This window comes from Nicotiana tomentosiformis, chromosome 5 (assembly GCF_000390325.3).
Source record: "Nicotiana tomentosiformis chromosome 5, ASM39032v3, whole genome shotgun sequence".
Taxonomy (NCBI): Eukaryota; Viridiplantae; Streptophyta; class Magnoliopsida; order Solanales; family Solanaceae; genus Nicotiana; species Nicotiana tomentosiformis.
Window position 1 is genome coordinate 42,708,933 of NC_090816.1, and position 22,902 is coordinate 42,731,834.

The window sequence follows — 22,902 nt, forward strand, 5'->3', positions numbered from 1 at the left end:
AAAACCTATTTTCAAATGTAAGGCTCACACGGCGGCATAAGTAAGGATTGTGATTTAAATTGAGAAAATATGAATACGAGGCGGTACCTCGGTTGTTATTCTTGATTATACGAGGAGGCACCTCGGTTTCATTTCATTATACATGAGGCGGTACCTCGTTGTGTTTCTTGCTGTTATTTCATGTTGCAAAGTATCTTGGAGGGAATATTTCCGGTTTCTCCAATCGTTATCATTCTAGTAGTTGTAGTCCGTACATGATCTTTGTATCACTTAGTTGCTTCTTTCATGCTATTTCTACTGTTGATTTTCCTGTATTAGATCATGCTATTATCTTGTTCTTGTATTAGTTTCTTTCTTACTCCCATTTTATATCTGTATTTCATTTTATACTGTCTATTTTATATCCTAGTAGGTGTCTTGACCTAGCCTCGTCACTACTCTACTGAGGTCAGGCTTGACACTTGTTGGGTACCGTTGTGGTGTACTCATACTATACTCCTGCACATCTTTTTGTGCAGATCCAGGTACGTCTGCTAGTGCTAGTAGATAGAGATACCTGCTAGTTTTTTTATTGGAGACTTCAGGGTATGCTTGCTCGGCATCTGCATGCCTCGGAGTCACCTTCCTTTATCCTCATTTACTGTTGTATTTACTTTCAGATAGTGATGTAGTAGTTACTCTTGTTATACTCTATAGAGCTTATGACTCGGTTCCACCAGTTTTGGGGTGTGTAGTATGTGACTCGATTTTCGGAAGTTTTTCATCTATTGTTCAGTTATTGTTTTGCAATTTGTAAATTCATATATGTTTTGTTTTTATTATTATTAGGCTTACCTAGTAATAGAGACTAAGTGACATCACGACATCCTACAGAGGGAAATTGGGTTTGTGACAAGTTGGTATCAGAGCTTTAGGTTCATACGTGTTACGAGTCTTAAGTAGATTTAGTGGAGTCTTGCGAATCAGTATGGAGATGTTTGTACTTATCTTCGAGAGGCTATGGAACTATTAGGAAAAACACCACTTCTATGATTCCTTATCGTGCGAATTGGTTGATTTCGAAAATTCAATCTTTGACTTTCTATTCTCTAACAGATGGTGAGGACACGCACCACAGGATCTGACGATCAGACACCTGCGCCTCCTGCTAGAGCCGCAAGAGGCCAGGGCCAGGGCAGAGGTTGAGGATGGGCACTAGGTGCAGCTAGAGCACCTGCCCGAGTTGCGACAAAGGAGCCACAAGTAGCTCCAGTTAGGGGTCAGACACCCGAGGTGCCTATTGTCACCCCAGCACTTTATGAGACCCTCGCACAATTCATGAGCATGTTCAGCACCTTAGCTCAGGCGGGGTTGATCCTATTTGCACCAACCACATCTTAGGCTGGGGGGAGCACAGACCCCCGTGGCCCGTACCCCAAAGTCGCGAGTCTAGATTGATCAGGTCCTAGAGGTTATACCGATATAGCCAGTTGCTCCAATTTAGCCCGTGGTTAGGGCAACAACATCTGAGGAGGAGGATCTCAGGATCAAGAGGTTCAAGAAGTACCACCCTTCTACTTTTAGTGGTTTGGCTTCAGAGGATGCGCATGGGTTTCTTGAGTGTCACCGCATTCTCCGCACTATAGGCATTGTGGAGACGAGTGGGGTTGCCTTTACTACGTTCTAGTTGAAGGGAGCGGCATATCAGTGGTGGCGGACGTACGACGTGGGTAGCCCAGCTGAGGCAACTTCACTTACATGGGATCGGTTTTTAGAGTAGTTCTTAAGAGAGTTTGTTCCTCAGACCCTTCGAGACGCTTGGTGCGCGGAGTTTGAGCGGCTGTGCCAAGGTACTATGTCAGTATCAGAGTATGTTGTCTGATTCAATGATTTGTCCAGGCATGCACCATCCTTGGTTACCACAGTCAGAGAGCGATTCTATCAATTCATTGAGGTGCTCAACCAGAGTATTAGATACAACATAGACAGGGAGTCAGAGTCAGACACTTTGTATCAACAGGTGGTTGAGATTGCACGGGGGTTGGAGGGTATGAGAGATCGTGATAGAGAGGATAGGGAGGCCAAGAGGCCTCATGGCCATAGGGATTTAGTGGTGGTCACGCTGGAGTTTCAGCCCATCATGGTAGGTGATATGTGAGCCGCCCAGTTCATTCAGCACTTTCAGCTTCTAGCGGTGCTCCGGTTGTATCGAGGTCCCAGGTTGTACACTTTGCTCAGCCACTTCTAGTGCACCTCCTGCACGGGGTACCTTTAGCAGTTAGTCCAGCCGACCAAACCCGAGCCAGTCCTAACTGCCACATCCACCGAGAGCTTATTTTGAGTGTGGTGATACCCGCCACATGGTCATAGACTGCCCCAGACTCAGTAGGGGTGCACCTTCCCAGACTACTCAGGCTCAACGGATTCAGTCAAGTCCACAGACTTCTCAGGCCATGATTGCTGCCCAAGTTGCCGTTCCACCCGCTCATCCAGCTAGAGGTGGAGGTCGAGCAGGTAGAGGTCACCCTAGAGGGGGAGGCCAGGCTAGATATTATGCTCTTCCTTCTAGGACGGAGGCGGTTGCATCCGATTCGGTTATCACAGGTATTGTCATGGTTTGTCATAGAGATGCATCAGTCTTATTTGATCCATGCTCCACTTATTCCTATGTATCATCTTACATTGCTCCATATTTAGGTATATCTCGTGATTCCTTGAATTCTTCTGTTTATGTGTCTATACCTATGGGAGATTCTACTATTATGGATCGTGCGTACCGGTTGTGTCTAGTTGTTATTGGTGGTTGTGAGACCAGAGTTGATATGTTTCTACTTAGTATGGTGGACTTTGATGTTATCTTGGGCATGGACTGGTTGTCTCCCTATCATGTTATTCTTGATTATCACGCCAAGACTGTGATGCTGGCTATGCCAGGTTTACCACGGTTAGAGTGGAGGGGTGCATTAGATTATGTTCCTAGCAGGGTTATATCATTTCTAAAGGCTCAGGGGATGGCTGAGAAGGGGTGTAATACTTATCTAGCCTTTGTTCGGGATGTCAGTGTTGATATTCCTACCGTTGAGTCAGTTCCGGTAGTGAGAGACTTTCCAGATGTATTTCCAGCAAAATCTTCCGGGCATGCCGCCCAACAGAGATATCGATTTCGGTATTGACTTGTTGCCGGGCACTCAATCTACTCCACCATATCATATGGACCCAGTAGAGCTGAAGGAGTTAAGTAAGAAGTTACATGAGTTGCTTGATAAGGGATTCATTTGGCCTAGTGTGTCACCGTGGGGTGCTCCGGTCTTGTTTGTGAAAGGGAATGATAGATCTATGCGCATGTGTATTGATTATTGTCAGTTGAACAAGTTTACAGTGAAGAACAGGTATCCATTACAACGTATTGATGACCTATTTGACCAGCTACAAGGTGCAATAGTGTTCCCCAAGATTGATTTACGGTCAGGTTATCATCAGTTGAAGATTCGGGATCCGGATATTCCGAAGACTGCATTAGGACTCGGTATGGTCACTACTAGTTCCTTGTGATGTCATTTGGGCTTACCAATGCCCCAACAGCATTTATGCACCTCATGAACAGTGTATTCCAACCTTATCTTGATTCATTTGTCATTATGTTTATTGACGACATCTTGGTGTACTCCCGCAGTCGGGAAGATCATGAGCAGAATTTGAGGATTGTGCTCCAGACCTTGAGAGAAGAGAAGTTATTAACAGAATCTTACTTGCTAAATTTCTCCCATGCTTTAGTTGAATTATTGTCCCCTTTATTGTCACATGTTATCTCTTCATTGTTAATTATCATTGTTAAATTAATTGTTCGTGTTGCCCCTTTATTTGTTGACTTCTGTTATTTGATACTCATTGTTGAAGAATATTTCATTTATTGTGAGTTAGTCTTATCTAATATCGTGGTTACACGTCGTTTTCTCATTGTTGAGTTGTTTGGAGTTGAGGTTGTGAAAGTTGTTAATACGTTGAGGCGATGTTAGTTATTGTTGAAACATCTATCCTATTCAGCAATTTCCATCCATTATTGTTGTTGATATTCTTGTATACGTTGTGGTGGAGCCATGAGCTATTGTTGTGGAAACATTGATGTTGTTGTTGTTGGCAAGTTGTTATATATGGGCACTTGTGGTGCGAGTTGTTGTTATGATATTATATTGATGTTAATGCGGCGGTATAAGGCTTGGGTTGATGGGCATGCGGCGGTATAAGGCGGGACTTATGTGCGTGTTGCTTGTATGGGGATTACGTGAAGCCACGCGGCATCATAAGGTGGGCTAAAGTGCGTGTAGCTATTTCGGGAAAAATATTTTCAAAACCTATTTTCAAATGTGTAAGGCTCACACGGCGGCATAAAATTGTGATTTAAATTTAGAAAATGTGAATACGAGGCGGTACCTCGGTTGTTATTATTGATTATATGAGGCGGTACCTCGGTTTGATTTCATTATACACGAGGCGGTACCTCGTTGTGTTTCTTGCTATTATTTCATGTCGCAAAGTATTGTGGAAGGAATATTTCCCGTTGCTCCAATCGTTATCATTCTAGTAGTTATAGTCCGTACATGATCTTTGTATCACTTAGTTGCTTCTTTCATTCTATTTCTATTTTTGATTTTCCGGTATTAGATCATGCTATCATCCTTTTCCATATTAGTTGCTTTCTTACTCCCATTTTATATCTGTATTTCATTTTATAATATATATTTCATATCCTAGTAGGTTTCTTGACCTGGCCTCGCCACTACTCTATTGAGGTTAGGCTTGACACTTGCCGGTACCGTTATAGTGTACTCATACTATGCTTCTGCGCATCTTTTTGTACAGATCCAGGTACATCTGCTCGTGCCGGTAGATAGCGATTCTTGCTAGTTGTTTTATCGCAGACTCCAAGGTATGCCTGCTCGACGTTCGCAGGTCTCGGATTTACCTTCCTTTATCCTCATTTATTGTTGTATTTACTTTTATATAGTAATGTAGTTGTTACTCTTGTTATACTCTGTAGATCTTATGGCTCGGTTCCACCGGTTTTTGGGTGTGTAGTGTGAGACTCGATTTTCAGAAGGTTTTAATCGATTGTTCAGTTATTTTTCCGCAATTTGTTAATTCATATATGTTCAATTTTCTTTATTGTTAGACTTACCTAGTCGTAGAGACTAGGTGATATCACGATATCCTACGAAAAGAAATTGGGGTCGTGACACATTGTCCACTGAATCCTGAATCCATTTATTATGTGGGCAGCACTGTGGGGGTCCGATGAACCAGATGTAAGGCCCCGTAAAATCTTTCAAAGGAAAAAAATAATGTTTCGCGGTGCCGGACTAGGCTTACATGTTTGGGTTGAAAAATGCACCGAAAAGTAAAGGAAATATTTCGGCAGCGAAATGCGTTTCTGCGGTCCATTATGCGACCGCAGAATCACTCTGCGGGCCGCAAAATGGCCGCAGAAGTGAGGCAGGAGAGGGTCAGTTTGGATGCAATTCTGGGGTCGATTTTGCGACTGCATAACTGTTTTGCGGTTCATTAAGCGACCGCAGAACAGGTCTGCGGGCCGCATAGTGACCACAGACACAGACAAATTTTTTTCGGTTTTGGACACCAATTATGTGACCGATATGCGGTCCGCATATTGATAATGCGATCGCAGACCTTGTTCCGGAGCTTCATTTTTGGGTTTTTAAAACCCGACTCTACTTCGTTAAATACACGCTTTGGGCCATTTTTAAGCCAAAATATGATATTTAGAGTAAGAAAGAGTGCACTAGAGTGAGAAGGTGTTCCTCAATAATTGATTCTGCAATTCTTGCTCAAATCTTGAAAGATTAACAAGGAAACCCCACAAGGTCTTCATCCTAGAGGTAAGATTCTACACCCTAACCCTCAATTTAGAATTTGTCTAGAAATAAGTAATTAGCAAGAAAATATTTAGGCATGAGAGTTATTTATTTTACATGCACGTGTTATCTTACTAGGCAAGCTCCTTAATTGCTCGGTCCTCCTCGAGCATGGACTCGATATAAGAATGCGACCCTAAAATATCTATTACACTGGGTGCCTCCTTCAGGGCCTGGCCGGCATCCCAGGAATTCTCGGCCCCGGTCTCCTCATTGACCTCCTAGGTCTGAGGGAGATCAGCCTCATGGATCTCCTCTTTACCGGCTGCTTGCTCCTCGAGGGAAGTTGGCCCGTGGGCCACGAAAGAATCATCTTCTACGGGCTCATATCTGAGCCGAAAAAGCGAGTCCAAGTCGGGTGCTCAAGAGCTAGAACTTTCCTTTGGCTTACGGGTGTCACGACCCAAAATCTCACCCGTCATGATGGTGCCTATCTCAATACTAGGCAAGCCAAAAATCCCAATAAATCACAATTTCTCTCAAGATTGAAAATATAATATTTAAATACAATACAAACACTCCCCAAAACCTGGTGTCACTGAGTACATGAGCATTTAATATGAATACAAGTCTGGAAAATATAGTCTATAATAGTCTGAGACCAAATATACTAAACAAAGAGATAGAGAAGGAGAGACAAGGTCTACGGAACATGGCAGCTACCTCAAAATCTCCTGAAATTCAACCGCGCGAAAGGATCAACATCCGCTATGTCCGGGAACACCTGGATCTGCACACGAAGTGCAGGGTATAGTATGAGTACAACCAACTCAGCAAGTAACAATAATAAATAAGGAACTGAAGATAATAACGAGCTACACAGTTATGGTTCACTTCCAGTAATTCCAGCAAAGAATAGACATGCTATCAAATCTGGCAGTTTAATGTCAAATCAATTTTTATACATTTCTTGTTCATGTAATCCGTATATCAACAATCTTTCAGATATTTCACAACAATGACAGGTAGCAACTAAGTGCAACAACAAATGAAAATCAAGTACAACCTCTTAGGACAACAATCACTCTCTGGGCTCCCAGCCCTCATCACTCACTGGGCTCCCAGCCCTCATCACTCTCTCAATGGGTACCCGCGCTTATTGGAGGTGTACAGACTCATGAGGGGCTCCTACAGCCCAAGCACTATAAGCACGGATAACTCACGTGCTGCACGGACAACTCACGTGCCATAATATAAATATTTGGATCCGCACGGCCAACTCACATGCTGCACGGCCAACTCACATGCAATAATAATATAAGGATCCGCACGGCCAACTCACGTGCTGCACGGACAACTCACGTGCAATAATAAGCCAATAAGGCCTGTTGCATGCGGGCAACCCCGATCCATAAAATATCCTCACAATCAGGCCCTCAGCCTCCCTCAATCATAAATCTCTCCAGTCTCTCGGGCTCTCAATAATCATGAATCAGCCCAAACAACAATGATATAATGTATCAATAATAATAACAGAGACTGAGATAAAATTTATAAGTAAAAACTAAGACTAGGTAAATATAGCATTTAGCAGGCAATTCAACAAGTACACGACCTCTGTGGGTCCCAACAGTACTATCACATAGCCTAAGCATGATTTCTAACATGATTTACAGTCAAATTTTATCAACACATAGAGGGCATATAGCTAACAACAAATTATTCAACTTTACAGTTTTCCAGGACGACCAAATCACAATCCCCTCGGTGCACGCCCACACGCTCGTCACCTAGCATGTGCGTCACCTCCAAAATAATCACATGATACCAAAATTCGGGGTTTAATACCCTCAGGACCAGATTGAAAACTGTTACTTACCTCAACCCGTATAATTATTTATTCCGCTATGCCCTTTCCACGAGAATTGGTCTCCGAAAGCCTTGTATCTAACCACAATTAATTCGATTCAGTCAATACCAATTATTATAATTAATTCCATAAGGAGATACTAATTTTTTCAATAAAATCCGAAATTAACTCAAAATTCGCTCGTGAGACCCACGTATCGGAACCCGACAAAAGTACAAAATATGAACGCTCATCCAACCACGAGTCCAACCATATAAATTTCACTAAAATCCGACACCAATTCGACCCTGAAATCTTTAATTAAAGTCTATGAAGATTTCTACTATTTTCAACCCAATCCTTACCCATTTGAACTTAACAATCTTTCCACAACCTTATTGGTATGTATATATGATACTCTACACCCAAGAATCACACTATTAATCATCCATCTTTACTCCAAACCCGAAATTGAAGAATTAGAGAAAGAAATTCTTACCTCTTTGAAGCCCTAGCAAGATCCTTGTGAAATCTTCAAACCTTGAACAAGAATTGATGGATAAATGACTAAGTCTTCACTTTCTCTCTCTAAAATGCTCTCACCTCTCTCTAAAATATCAGATTTTGGCCAAAAAATTAGCTTCAAGAGCTATAAATCGAAGTTGGGTCGGGTCAAAAATTAGAAAGAATGGAAGCTCCGACGCAGTTATGCGGTCGCATATGCGATCGCATAACAGGTATGCGGTCCGCATACCAACCGTATAATTTGGCCTCAAAAGCTGGGCGTTACTGACCTGTTATGCGGTCATTATGCGGTCCGCATACTTGTTCTACGGTCGCATAATGCACCGCAAAACAGGTCTGCGGTCGCATAATGCACCGCAGATTTTCCTCGAATCTTGCCCTCCTCCTGCTCCACTTTGCGACCATTATGCGGTCTGCAGAGTGATTCTGCGCCCGCATAGTGGTCGCAAAAATGACCATTTTCCGGCAAAATTTTTCTTTACACATCGGTGCATTGTTCAACCCAAAAAGTTCGAGCCGCGGATCTTTGTACTAATTTATCTACCTCGGCACCACCAAAACATAATTTCCTTAGAAAAATTTCTCCGAGGTCGATACACGTAAGTTAGTATCCGGTCAACCTTTTCAATTTAAATTCTAAACCTTGGAACTAAGCGCTCCAAATTATTTCAAAACCTCACCGAACCCAAACCAATTACCCCGACAAGCCAAATAACAACTGTAATTCACAATTTGAGCAGTAAATGGGGGAACGGGATTGCAATAGTCAAAATGACCGGCCGGGTCGTTACAACGGGCCAACCGTTTCTTTGGCTTCTTCTTCTCTGAGCTCGGGGAGCCCGGAGCCTTCCTTTTCTTCTTTTTCTCCTGCTGCAGCTCCAAGCTGCCCCAATGCTGAGGGGTCAATGGACAGATCCTCGTCCCCTACTAAAGGCCTAAGCTCAATGGTCTTAGGCAAACCTGCAAAAGGAAAAATAAAGAAAAGAGGGTAAGTACGATGCGAATGGGAGAGCCAGATATTACCTATTCGAGGAAGGGTCTTACCGTGAGAATGGGCCTCCCAGCGACCCCACGAGATTTTGCGCCATGTGCGCTCGGAATAAGGTATCTGTGAACAAATGTCCTCGATCCACTCCTTGCTTATGAAGCTTTATGCTGTTATGATGGCATATTTGCAAAGAGAAGCATCCACCTAGCTTGTGATGGTTTAATTGCCAATCTTGAAGTGAGATATTTATACTAAGTCAATGAAGATAAGATATATGTATATTCTATATATGCAGTTTTTAATACTTAATCATAATTAAGTAATATATATTTTTATTTTTATTTGTAGATTCTTAAAGTTAATTATTTAATTAGGTATAAATACCCCGCACGAGTATGTATTTACGATTGGAGTGGTATGCTAATTTGTAAATGTATTAAATAACAACCGTTATGCTGGGGAACAAAACAATAACCGTTTCACACATTAATCCGAAGCAAGTTAATTTTGTAAAGTAGTAAATGACTCATTTTTTCAAAGACGAAAATGGAAGTGTTATAATCTTAATTTAGATAAAATCATAAGGGGAGTGTATGGATTGATTCATTTTATGATATGTAGTTGCATATAACGTTTTTAATTTTTTTTCTATGAGTTCCTTTAATTTTTAATTTATATTTTATATTTTTTATGTTATTATGTTATTTTATTAATTTATAAATTAAAATTTTTAAAGAACCATGGGGCTTACGCTCCCCCTCCCCCTCCCAAATCCCCCACCTCCAGGCTTACGTCTCGCCCCATATCAAGTAAAACGCCAAGCCTCACGCCCCCGCCTTTTAAAACATTGCTTGTAAGTAGCGTATAACAGATTGTTTGACTAGCTTTTTGTGGGGATGGGGCATATTTTATATATATATATATATATATATATATATATATATATATATATATATATATACTCCCTCCGTTTCAATTTATGTGAACTTATTTCCTTTTTAGTTCGTGCCAAAAAGAATGACCTCTTTCCTTATTTGGAAATAATTTACCTTTATGCAATGATTTATAGCCACACAAAATATATGTGCCTCATTTTACACCACAAGTTTAAAAGTCTTGCTCTTTTCTTAAAATTCGTGCCCAGTCAAATGGGTTCATATAAATTGAAACGGAGGGAGTATATATTTCACATATTTATAGTTTTCTTCAATTTTTATGCAATTTTACATGTTTATAAATATTTACTATTATTATATTATTTTATAAAATATTAAAATTTAAATACTTATGGGAGTTACGTCCCGTACCTCGGGACTTATGCCTCGCTGAGGCATACGTAAAACGTCTCGCCTCATGCGCACGCCTTTTACAACACTGATAATATGAAAGAAGAAATCAAATTCATATTCTAAAGTTCTTTTTCTTTACCTTTTTCTTTATCTTCCTTCATTGTGGAGAATCATCAGTTCAAAGCACTTCAGAAAGCCTGCAACATCATAAAAACAGATTTCTTCCTTTTCCAGAAAGAATATAATCATTGAAAAGTTCTAAAGAAATATAAAAAAGTAATTCTCATTAAAAAAAAACTGATATGCAATTTCTGTAGCACAACCACCCTGTTAACAAGAGACATTTTTATTATTTAAACATTTATTTATTCAATCAATTAAAATTTGCGCCAAATTATTTTTTAAAACAATAAAAATTCTCAATTTTTAGAGCTAGAATACAATATTTATGAAAACATTTCAACTCTGCAAATGCTTCGTTGTACGAAACTACAAACAAAATGAAGTTCAATAACACCAGAAATCACTATCCTTGCAAAATGTGGACCCCACATTTACCAATACGCAGAGGACCCACCATTTATATAAAAAGAAAGAGACATGAATATAAATAAATCTGTGGGCTCCAACAACTCCAGTGGTCTCACCAATAATTGCTATTCTGGCTTTTTCGTTTGATATCTTGACGCGTGCCCACTTGCCGGCGATTAAAACTGGCCAGAATCAGTGATCGTGTCTGAACCCGGCGCGTGGGCCGTGCCTAGGGTTTGAGTCTCAATCATTGATAATGGTGTATTAGTAAAAAAATAAACTTAACACGTGATCGTTTGATAGTTGACACATGAAAAATATAGCCAAATCAGCTCCAAAGACATAGTAGAAGTGTATACGGTAAAAACCGGTTAGTACTTCGTACGAACTGGTTTAAATGGTAATACATTAAATCGGAGAAGCGTCTTTATAGTATCAGGTTGAGGTCTGATATTAGGTCACCAAGTTTCGAGCCCGAAGGACCGATCAATGTCGAGCTCGATGTTATTATCAGGCTCGATGTTATTATCAAGCTCGAATCCAAGTCAAACTATGATGCGAAGTAAAGTTATCGGACTTATGATTCAGAGACTAACCAACACTGACCCCGAATCAATACAGGGATCCGAGTCAGAATCAAGCTCCAGTCAAGATCGAGAGCTCGAGTCAAGACCGAAAACTCGAGTCGATATCGAGCTCATAGACAAGAGCCATTGCAATCCCACTAGAGGAGAGAATCCTGGCAGGAATTATGAAAAAACTGATTTATCATGGGTCTCCCATTATGTATTTTTAATTATATCTAAATGTAGGATCCTCCACTATAAAGAGGATGGCTAAATTTTTGTAAAGGGTAGTTCTTTGCTTACATTGTAATTCAAGCACCATATTCTCCTATATTCAAGAGTTATTCTTTTAAGCTTCATAAATTAATTCATCTTGCTTAGTCCTAAAAATCATCTTCTTTCCAACCTTGTTTATTTTGCATTCTTTGCAATCCATATTTGATATTTCTATTTATCCTTACGATTTGTATTGAGCTATATCACATATCCTTAGAACTACGTACAAATTCAACTCTATCCGTTTTTTGGGTAAACAGTTTGGCGCCCATCGTGGGGCTAAGGATAACAGTGGTTATTTGATACGAATCTGCACAAACACACAGTTTTGCGCTTAGTATCTTGGATTTCGGATTAGCAACGACCAACTATCAATCAAATGGCCTTACCTATCGACAACGAAGCCGGTCTTCAAGATGAGAATAACAACTTGACATCCAGTACCGAAAGACCACTTGTCAACGTCGTTGGAGCTCGAATCGAAGTGCCGATAGACATCAATTCGCATGTGGCCATTGAGGCGAACCTACATTCTGAACCTGAAAATAGCATTCATGGTGGCACTCGGTCTGCAGCTCGAGATACCCATAATGTCGAGGAAAACGGCATCAGCTTGCGTATGATTTTTGAAATGTTGCAAGCTCAATAGGCACCAATAGCTCAGTTGCAGAGTCAAACCCATATACCGAGTAGACCATAGCCCAGTCAACTTCGAGAAATCGCCCATACAACGGAACCAGATATAGTGAAATCAAATGAGTAGGAGTCGGGGACTAATCCCAAAATTGCTAAGATGTTCGAAGACCTGACCAAGCGAATAGAATCGGGAGAAAGGAGGATCGAAGCAAATGACAAAAAGGTGAAAACATATAACTCCAGGGTTGATCAGATCCCGGGGGCACAACCAATATTGAAGGGCTTAGACTCCAAAAAATTCATACAGAAGCCTTTCCCCCTAAGCGCGGCTCCTAAACCGATCCCAAAGAAGTTCCGCATGCCCGAGATTCCAAAATATAACGGAACTACCGACCCCAACGAACATGCCACCTCAAACACATGTGCTATCAAAGGGAACAATTTAGAGGATGATGAGATCGAATCCGTATTACTGAAGAAATTCGGTGAAACCCTGTCAAAGGGAGCAATGATATGGTATCATAATTTGCCATCTAATTCTATCGATTCTTTTGCTATGCTTACGGATTCCTTCGTAAAAGCACACGTCGGGGCCATAAAAGCCGAGACCAGGAAGTTGGACTTGTTTAAAGTAAGACAAAGGGATAACGAGATGTTAAGGGAGTTAGTGTCTCGTTTTCAAATGGAACGAATGGATCTACCCCCAGTCACAGACGATTGGGCTGTTCAGGCTTTTACTCAAGGTTTGAACGAATGAAGTTCGACGGCTTCACGGCGGTTGAAGCATAACCTGATCGAGTACCCAGCTATCACTTGGGCCGACGTGCACGATTGGTACCAATCAAAAATTAGAGTCGAAGATGATCAGTTAGGGTCTGAACCCGCTGCTCAAAGGGATATCAATCGAGAACAAGGTCCGATCAAGGATCGATACCGACCGTATAACGGAAACCACAGAATCACTGAATCGAGACGTAACCCCGGACAAAGCAACAAAAGAAGTGATCGAGGTCAAAGGTCTCAGGGGCTGATGAACAGAAATTGGTTCGACGGGCCTACCAGATCTAAGGAAGCGCCTCGGCTATCAGAGTATAACTTCAGCATTGATGCATCTGCCATCGTGTCGGCTATCGGACGCATCAAAGACACTAAATGGCCTCGACCCATGCAGACCGATCCTGCCCAAAGGAATCCCAATCAAATGTGTGAATATCATGGCACCCATGGCCACAGAACGGAAGATTGCAGGCAACTAAGAGAGGAGGTAGCCTGGTTATTCAATAAAGGGCACCTTCGAGAATTTTTAAGTGACAGGGCGAAGAACCATTTCAAAAACATGGATTTCGGCAAGAAAAACGAACAAGAAGAACCACAACACATTATCCACATGATCATCGGCGGCACCCATAGGATTTCGGCTTAAACGCACTAAGACATCGATTATGAGAGAAAAGCGATCTCGAACTCAGGATTACGCACCCATAGGAACTTTGTCCTTCAATGATGATGATGCAGAAGGAGTCATACAACCTCATAACGATGCACTAGTAATATCCGTACTTATGAATAAAACTAAAGTTAAGCGTGTGTTAATTGATCTAGGTAGCTCGGCCAACATCATTAGATCGAAGGTTATAGAACAACTCGGTCTACAGGACCAAGTCGTACCCGTAACCCTGGTTCTAAACAGATTCAATATGGCATGTGAAACCACCAAAGGTGAGATAATTCTGCCGATAAACATGGCCGGGACCATCCAGGAAACAAAGTTCCACGTAATCGAAGGCGACATGAGGTACAACGCTCTTTTTGAAAGGCCATGGATCCACAATATGAGAGTTGTACCTTCGACCCTACACCAGGTTCTTAAATTCCAATCATTGGGGGGAGTCAAAACAGTGTACGGAGAACAACCGACCGCGAGAGAAACATTTGCCGTCGAAGAAACAATTTCGATATCCTCACTCTCGTCAACAAAGGGATCGAGCTCAAAAGGGGAACAAGATGCCAAATAGCAATCACAGAAGTCATCTTCAACCCAACCAGAAAATCAAAAGATCGAGGTAGATGATGATCAAAGGATCCCTCGATCCTTTGTGGTTCCCAATGATTCCGACGCTACCCAATCAACAATTGAAGAATTGGAGCAAGTCGTACTAATCGAGCATTTTTCCGAACGAAAGGTATACGTGGGAACAAGATTAACCCCCGAACTCAGGAAAAGGCTTATTCAATTTCTTATCGTTAACATAGACTATTTTGCTTCGTCCCTTTTAGATATAACAGGGATCCCACCGGATATAACGACGCATCGGCTAAGCCTGGACCCTAAGTTCAAACTGGTTAAGCAAAAGAGAAGACCCCAATACGAGGTAAAACACGCATTCATAAAGGACGAGGTAATTAACTTCTCAAAATAGGGTCCATTCGGGAGGTAAAATATCCCGAATGGCTAGCCAATGTAGTTGTAGTCCCTAAAAAGGGGAACAAACTTAGAATGTGTATAGATTATAAGTATTTAAATAAGGCATGCCCCAAAGATTCTTTTCCACTGCCTAACATCGATCGCATGATCGATGCCACGGCCGGCCACGAGGTTCTTACTTTTCTCGATGCCTATTCCGCGTATAATCAAATCCAAATGAACCCGGAAGACCAGGAAAATACTTCATTTGTCACCAAGTATGCAACATACTATTATAATGTGATGCCCTTCAGGCTAAAAAATGCAGGAGCTACTTACCAACGCCTATTAAATAAAATATTCAAGGAACAAATAGGTAAATCAATGGAAGTTTATATTGATGACATGCTAGTTAAGTCCCTACGCGCAGAGGATTATTTGACTCATTTGCAGGAAATATTCGAGATTTTAAGGAAATACAACATAAAGCTCAACCCCGAGAAATGTGCTTTCGGGGTCGGTTCGGGCAAGTTCCTCGGCTTCATGGTATCAAATCGAGGGATCGAGATTAACCTCGATAAAATCAAGGCCATCGAAGACATCGCCATCGTGGATAGTGTAAAAGCCGTACAGAGGCTAACGGGGCGGATTGCTGCCTTAGGCCGATTCATTTCAAGGTCGTCAGATCTGAGCCACAAATGTTTCTCTCTACTCAAAAATAAGAACGATTTTGCTTGGATCACGGAATGCCAACATGCATTAGAGGAGTTAAAGCATTATCTATCGAGCCCACCACTGCTTCATACTCCAAAAACAGATGAAAAACTTTGTTTGTACTTGGTTGTATCGGAAATCGCGGTAAGTGGTGTCCTAGTTTGAGAAGAGCAAGGTACGCAATTTCCCATTTATTATGTAAGTCGAACCTTGGGAGAAGCAGAGACTAGATATCCACACTTAGAAAAATTAGCACTTGCACTGATAAGCGCCTCTAGAAAGTTAAGACCATACTTTCAATGTCACCCCATATGCGTACTGACTACTTACCCACTTCGTAATGTTTTGCACAAGACCGAACTATCAGGCAGATTGGCTAAATGGTCCGTCGAACTCAGTTGGTACAATATAGAATATCAACCCCGTAAGCCCATCAAGTCTCAAATTTTAGCGGACTTCGTGGCCGATTTCACGCCGACCCTCGTAGCCGAAGTTGAAAAAGAACTCTTATTGAAATCAGGTACATCATCGAGGGTATGGACCCTTTTTACGGACGGGGCTTCGAACGTAAAAGGGTCTGGGCTAGGCATCGTTTTAAAGCCGCCCACGGGTAACACTATTAGGCAATCTATCAAAACTACTAGGTTGACTAACAACGAGGCCGAGTATGAGGCCATGATTGCAGGTCTCGAACTAGCTAAAAGCTTGGGAGCGGAAGTCATTGAAGCCAAATGTGACTCTTTACTGGTGGCAAATCAAGTAAACAAAACCTTCAAAGTTCAAGAAGACAGAATGCAAAGATATTTGGACAAATTGCAGGTCACTTTGCCCTATTTCAGAGAATGGACTTTACAGCATGTTCCACGAGAACAAAACAGTGAGGCCGATGCACTTGCAAATTTGGGATCATCGGTCGAGGAAGGCGAGATAAGCTCGGGGATTGTCGTTCAACTCTCGAGATCCATGATCGAAGAAGGTCATGCCGAGATAAATTCTACAAGCTTAACTTGGGATTGGAAGAATAAGTATATTGAATACTTAAAGAATGGAAAGCTCCCATCGGACCCTAAACATTCGAGGGCCCTACGAACCAAAGCTACATGATTCAAATTGACTGCAGATGGAACATTATACCGAAGGAAATTCGATGGACCATTGGCAGTTTACTTAGGTCCAAGAGACACCGACTACGTCCTACGTGAGGTGCACAAGGGAACTTGTGGAAATCACTCCGGTGCCATTCATTAGTCCGAAAAATAATCAGGGCAGGGTACTATTGGATTGATATGGACAAAGATGCGAAGGAGTTTGTTCGAAAATGTGACAAAAGTCAGAGGTTTGCACTAATGATCCATCAGCCCGGAGAGCAGTTTCACTCAGTCCTATCCCCATGGCCATTCATGAAATGGGGAATGGATATCGTTGGTCCTTTGCCATCGGCCCCAGATAAAGCTAAGTTTATTTTATTTATGACTGACTATTTCTCTAAATGGGTTGAAGTACAGGCGTTCGTGAAAGTAAGAGAAAAAGAGGTTATAGAATTTATCTGGGATCATATCATATGTCGATTCGGGATACCTACCGAAATAGAGTTTGACAATGGGAAACAGTTTGTAGGCAATAAAGTGATGAAATTCCTCGAAGACCACAAAATAAAAAGGATATTATCAACACCGTATCACCCAAGTGGGAACGGATAGGCCGAATCAACGAACAAAACTATCATTCAAAACCTAAAGAAAAGGCTGAACGACGCTAAGGGAAAATGGAGAGAAATCCTACCCGAAGTTCTTTGGGCATATCGAACAACATCAAAATCAAGTACGGGGGCAACCCCGTTCTCCTTAGTATATGGCGCCGAAGCCTTGATTACAGTCGAAGTCGGGGAACCCAGTACCAGGTTTCGATATACAACAGAAGAGTTAAATAACAAGGCTATGAACACTAGCCTCGAATTATCGGATGAAAAATGAGAAGCTGCTCTCGTCTAATTGGCCGCCCAAAAGCAGCGAATCCAAAGATACTACAATCGAAGAACCAAGCTTCGCCATTTTAAACTCGGGGACTTAATGCTAAGGAAAGTCACCCTCAATACCCGAAATCCAAATGAAGGAAAACTAGGACCGAACTGGGAAGGACAGTATCAGGTTCTCAAAAATGTGGGAAAAGGATCATACAAGCTCGGTATTATAAACGGCAAACAAGTATCAAGCAATTGGAATGTGTCGCACCTAAAACGATACTACTGCTAAGGTACGAGCCTCCCATATTCGTTTATATTTTGAAACTAACCCCTACAGGAGTTTGATCAGAAGCTAGGATGGATCTTTCAATACAAAGCCCTAGGTCTGAAAGCACGCGTTGCACTCTTTTTTCCTTAGACCGGTTTTATCCCAAATGGGTTTTTTCAGCAAGGTTTTTAATGAGGCAACAATTGATCGTGCTAACTTAGAGCAATCCAACAGTATCCAAGGCCTCTTTACAATCAACCTTGAATACTGGAGGGACATTACTCGGAAATATTTCAAGTGTTCGTATAATTTTGCCCACACCTACATACGGGAAAATTTATTAAAAGTATATGGAAAGCATCTCGTTAGAACTACCAAAAAATATGAGAAAGAGGCTTACCATGATTCTTGGACTCCCATCGGCCCTTTGACAAGTCACGCCATGAGCGCTCGGCGTATGTGGAGGTCAAAGCCAGATCCCGTACCCAGTTCTTGAGATCGGGAACTGCGCCGGGCATCCAGGGAACTGCTGCATCAGAAAAGGGGGATATCGGTGAGAAAAGAAATGAAAAGACAAAATAGTAGGAGAAAACAACAGAATTACACTTACCCTTCATGTTCCACTCCTCGGGAAAAAGGCATCTTTTCTGTCGGAATTAGGTCCAAAGTCCTTACTCGGGCGAACATTCCCATCCAGCCTCGATCCCTGTCCTCGTCTATACTCGAGAACAGAGCCTTGGTAGCTCGACGCTGAAGTTTTATTAACCCTCCTCGAAAAAGGCGAGGACGGTACAATCGGTCTAGATGATCGAGGGTGAAAGGCATCCCCTCAATTTTGTTCACGAAGTATCGGAAAAAAATATCATTCCGCCAAAAAGAAGGATGAATCTGGCTTAGGGTTATTAGGTATTTACGACAAAAATCTATGATAACAGGATCGAGGGGACCTAACGTGAAAGGGTAAGTGTACACACTTAAAAACCCTTTCACGTGAGTAGTAATATCCTCTTCGGGAGACGATACTACCATTTTTTTGTTTTCCCAGTTACAATATTTTTTTATTTGCTCGACATACCCCCGGTTATCGAACAAATGTATCTCGATACGGGCTCACATCGGCCGGGAATCGACGAACCTTTATCGAGTTTGAAATCGGAAGTAAGAACACACGCCGCCGGAATGCACTCCTCAGGCCGTGGATCCACCGGTGTTTTGTCGGCGGCGGATTGGGAAGAAGAAGCTTTTTACTTTTGGGGGACTGTTTTTGATGTCTTCACCATCTTTGGATTTAAAAACGGTGATAAAGATTTTGTGGTTTTTAAGAAGAATTTTGCATAAAAGAATCACAGATCTACCAATGAACTCAGAAGAGACGAAAAGGAACTTAGAAAATTTGGAAGATTGAAGATGTAAAAATGATAAATGGTGAAAGTAATGGCTATTTATAGATTGAAGAAATGGCGGTTCAATATCAGCGGTGGCCGACCACCTTTTGACACGCATTAAATGCCTTGGGAAGCTAAACTGACAGACAGCTATCATGTACGTCATGGTCATGTTCGATGCAAACGTCAGCTTATATCTGATCGAGCCGTTGTGAAATCATGTCGTTTCTCGCTACATCCTTCCCGAGAAACGAGGGGACTATTTATATACAGCAAAAATTGGTTAGTACTTCGTACGAACTGATTTAAATGGTAATACATTGGATCGGATAAGCGTCTTCATAGTATCAGGTTGAGGTCTGAAATCAGGTCACCAAGCTTCGAGCCCGAAGGGCCGATCAATGTCGAGCTCGATGTTATTATCAGGCTCGATGTTATTATCAAGCTCGAATCCTAGTCAAACTATGATGCGAAGTAAAGTTATTGAACTTATGATTCAGAGACCGACCAACACTGACCCCGAATCAATACAAGGATCCGAGTCAGAATCAAGCTCCAGTCAAGATCGAGAGCTCGGGTCAAGACCGAAAATTCGAGTCGATATCGAGCTCATAGACAAGAGCCGTTGCAATCCCACTAGAGGAGAGAATCCTGACATGAATTATGAAAAAGCTGATTTATCATGGGTCTCCCACTATATATTTTTAATTATATCTAAAAGTAGTATCCTCCACTATAAAGAGGATGGCTATATTTCTGTAAAGGGTAGTTCTTTACTTATATTGTAATTCAAGCACCATATTCTCCTGTATTCAAGAGTTATTCTTTTAAGCTTCATAAATTGATTCATCTTGCTTAGTCCTAAAAATCATCTTCTTTCCAACCTTGTTTATTTTGCATTCTTTGCAATCCATATTTGATATTTCTATTTATCCTTACGATTTGTATTGAGATATATCACATATCCTTAGAACTACGTACAAATTCAACTCTATCCATTTTTCGGGTAAACAAGAAGGTCTCCACAAAGAGTTCAATCAGAAATCAGCTAGTTTAGGATCGAACGGTGTCGTTCCAAAAGATCCACCCTGAGTCTCCGGAATAATGGTCAAGAGTTTGAAACCTTTCTGAATGCTCGGATAAAGGCAAGTCAATAGATTACAAGATGTCCAGGGTTTAGTATTAAATTAGCAGTTACAAGATCAACATTAAAATGACAATTATGAATCTCCAAGGAATTATGAGCGAATCAAATGAATAATCATAACGGCAACTTGATCTTAGCGGCGGATATTAAGAATTTAAACTATAAATACCATCCAATTTTAACATTTGTGACCATTCGAAATCTTTTAGAGAAAGATATACTCTTAGCAATCATCGAGCTCAACAATATTGGTATTTCAATTATATCAGGCCTAGGCCGAAAATAATGGAATCAGAATTTCTCTTCCTCGTCATTATTATTTATTTTTATTCTTTTAATCAATTTCTTTACTTTAGCTTTACAAACACTAATTTGACTGAATTGATGTAATTGTTTGTCGTCTAATCTTTATAAATTTAATTGATTAATCTGAAAACTAATTTTTTTATGTTAAACAATTTGGCTACGGCAGAAGAGGAGAGTCAATATAGCGTGTGTCCAGGAGCCAAGGTGGGTAGGATCGAGGGCGAAGGATACAGACGGGTATAAACTTTTGTACTCAGGAGTCCAGAAAGGTAAGAATGGAGTGGGCATCTTGGTGGATAGGGAACTTAGAGAATCTGTGATTGAGGTTAGACGAGTGAATGATAGATTGATGATTATTAAGTTGGTGGTTGGAGAGTGCACCCTAAACGTCGTTAGCGCCTATGCGCCACATGCGGGCCTAGATGAGGAGGTTAAACAGCGCTTCTGGGAGGGGTTAGATGAGATTGTGTGCAAGGTTCTGCCTGCTAAGAAGCTATTCATATGAGGGAATTTCAATGGGTATATTGAGTCGATCACAGGTGGTTATGGCGAGGTGCATGGAGGCTTTGATTTTGGGGAGAGGAACGGAGGAGGTACATCGCTGTTGGACTTCACTAAGGCTTTTGGGTTGGTGATTGCGAACTCTAGCTTTCCAAAGATGGACGGGCATTTGGTTACTTTTCAAAATGCAGCGGCAAAGACTCAGATTGACTATCTCCTCCTCAGGAGGTGTGACAGAGGATTGTGCAAGGGTTACAAGGTGATTCCGGGTGAGATACTCGCGATGAAGCATAGGCTCTTAGTGATGGACGTTGGTATTATATTAAAGAGGAGGAAAAGGTCTACTCGAGGAAGACCGAGAATCAGATGGGGATCCCTAACTAAGAATAAAGCCCAAGAGTTGGAGGGGCGGTTGACGGTTATGGGAGCATGGAGGAGCAGTGGTGATGCGAGCATTATGTAGTCAGCGACAACAGACTATATTAGGGAGGCTGCGAGAGAGGTGTTAGGGGTCTCGACGGGTGTCTTTAGTAGGCACAAAGGATATTGGTGGTGGAATGAAGTGGCCCAAGGTAAAGTGGAAGCAAAGAAGGCAGCATACCTGAAGTTAGTGGGGAGCATAGGAGAGGAGGAGAGGCGAGCGTGCATGGAGAGGTATAAGGTATCTAGGAAGGAGGCTAAGCTGGCGGTCACGGAGGCTAAGACTGCGGCTTATAGTCGTATGTACGAGGAACTGGGGAAAAAAGGCGGGGAGAAGAAGTTATTCCGGCTAGCCAAGTTAAGAGAGAGAAAGGCTCCGGATTTGGACCAAGTGATAGGCATCAAGGACGAAGATGGTAGATTATTGATGGAAGATGCCCAGATTAAGAGGAGATGACATACTTACTTTGATAACCTTCTGAATGAAGAAGGGGATCGGGATATTTTTCTAGGCAAATTGGAGCATTCCGAGAGTCACCATGACTTTGGGTACTGCAGGCGAATCGAGGTCGAGGAGGTAGTGGGAGCTATGCGTAAGATGATCAGAGGCAGAGCGACCAAGCCAGACAAGATTCCGGTGGAATTTTGGAAGTGTGTGGGGAGAGCAGGTTTGGAGTGGTTGACTAGGTTGTTTAATGTTATTTTTAAGGCGAAGAGGATGTCGAATGAGTGAAGGTGGAGTTCAGCGGTTCCATTGTATAAGAACAAAGGTGATATCCAGAGTTGTAACAATTATAGGGGTATCAAATTACTGAGTCATACTATGAAAGTGTGGGAGCGGGTGGTTTAAGCGAGGATGAGGATAACAGTGTCTGTATCCACCAACTAGTTCGGGTTCATGCCGGGTCGTTCGACTATAGAATCTATACATCTTGTTAGGAGGTTGGTGGAACTGTACAGAGAGAATAAGAAGGATCTGCACATAGTGTTTATTGACCTAAAGAAATCGTATGATAAGGTACCTAGAGAAGTTCTCTGGAGATGCCTGGAGGCAAAAGGTATGTCAGTTCCCTACATTATGGCGATTAAGGACATGTATGATGGGGCTAAGACTCGAGCTAGAATAGTAGGAGGTGACTCTGAGCAATTTCCGGTTGTAATGGGGTTACACCAAGGTTCTACGCTCAGTCCATTCTTAGTCGCCCTGTGATGGACGCATTGACACACCATATTCAAGGGGAGGTGCCATGGTGCATGCTATTCGACGATAACATAGTTCTGATTG

General features: G+C 41.8%; 1 protein-coding gene across 1 annotated transcript; it reads left to right on the forward strand.

Moving 5' to 3' along the window:
* The first annotated feature begins 19,037 nt into the window (after window positions 1–19,037).
* Window positions 19,038–21,201, forward strand: LOC138892246 (uncharacterized). Its single transcript, XM_070175950.1, has 2 exons — window positions 19,038–19,172; window positions 20,863–21,201. Exons 1-2 carry the CDS (start codon window positions 19,038–19,040, stop codon window positions 21,199–21,201), a joined length of 474 nt encoding a protein of 157 aa, XP_070032051.1.
* The last annotated feature ends 1,701 nt before the right edge of the window (window positions 21,202–22,902 follow it).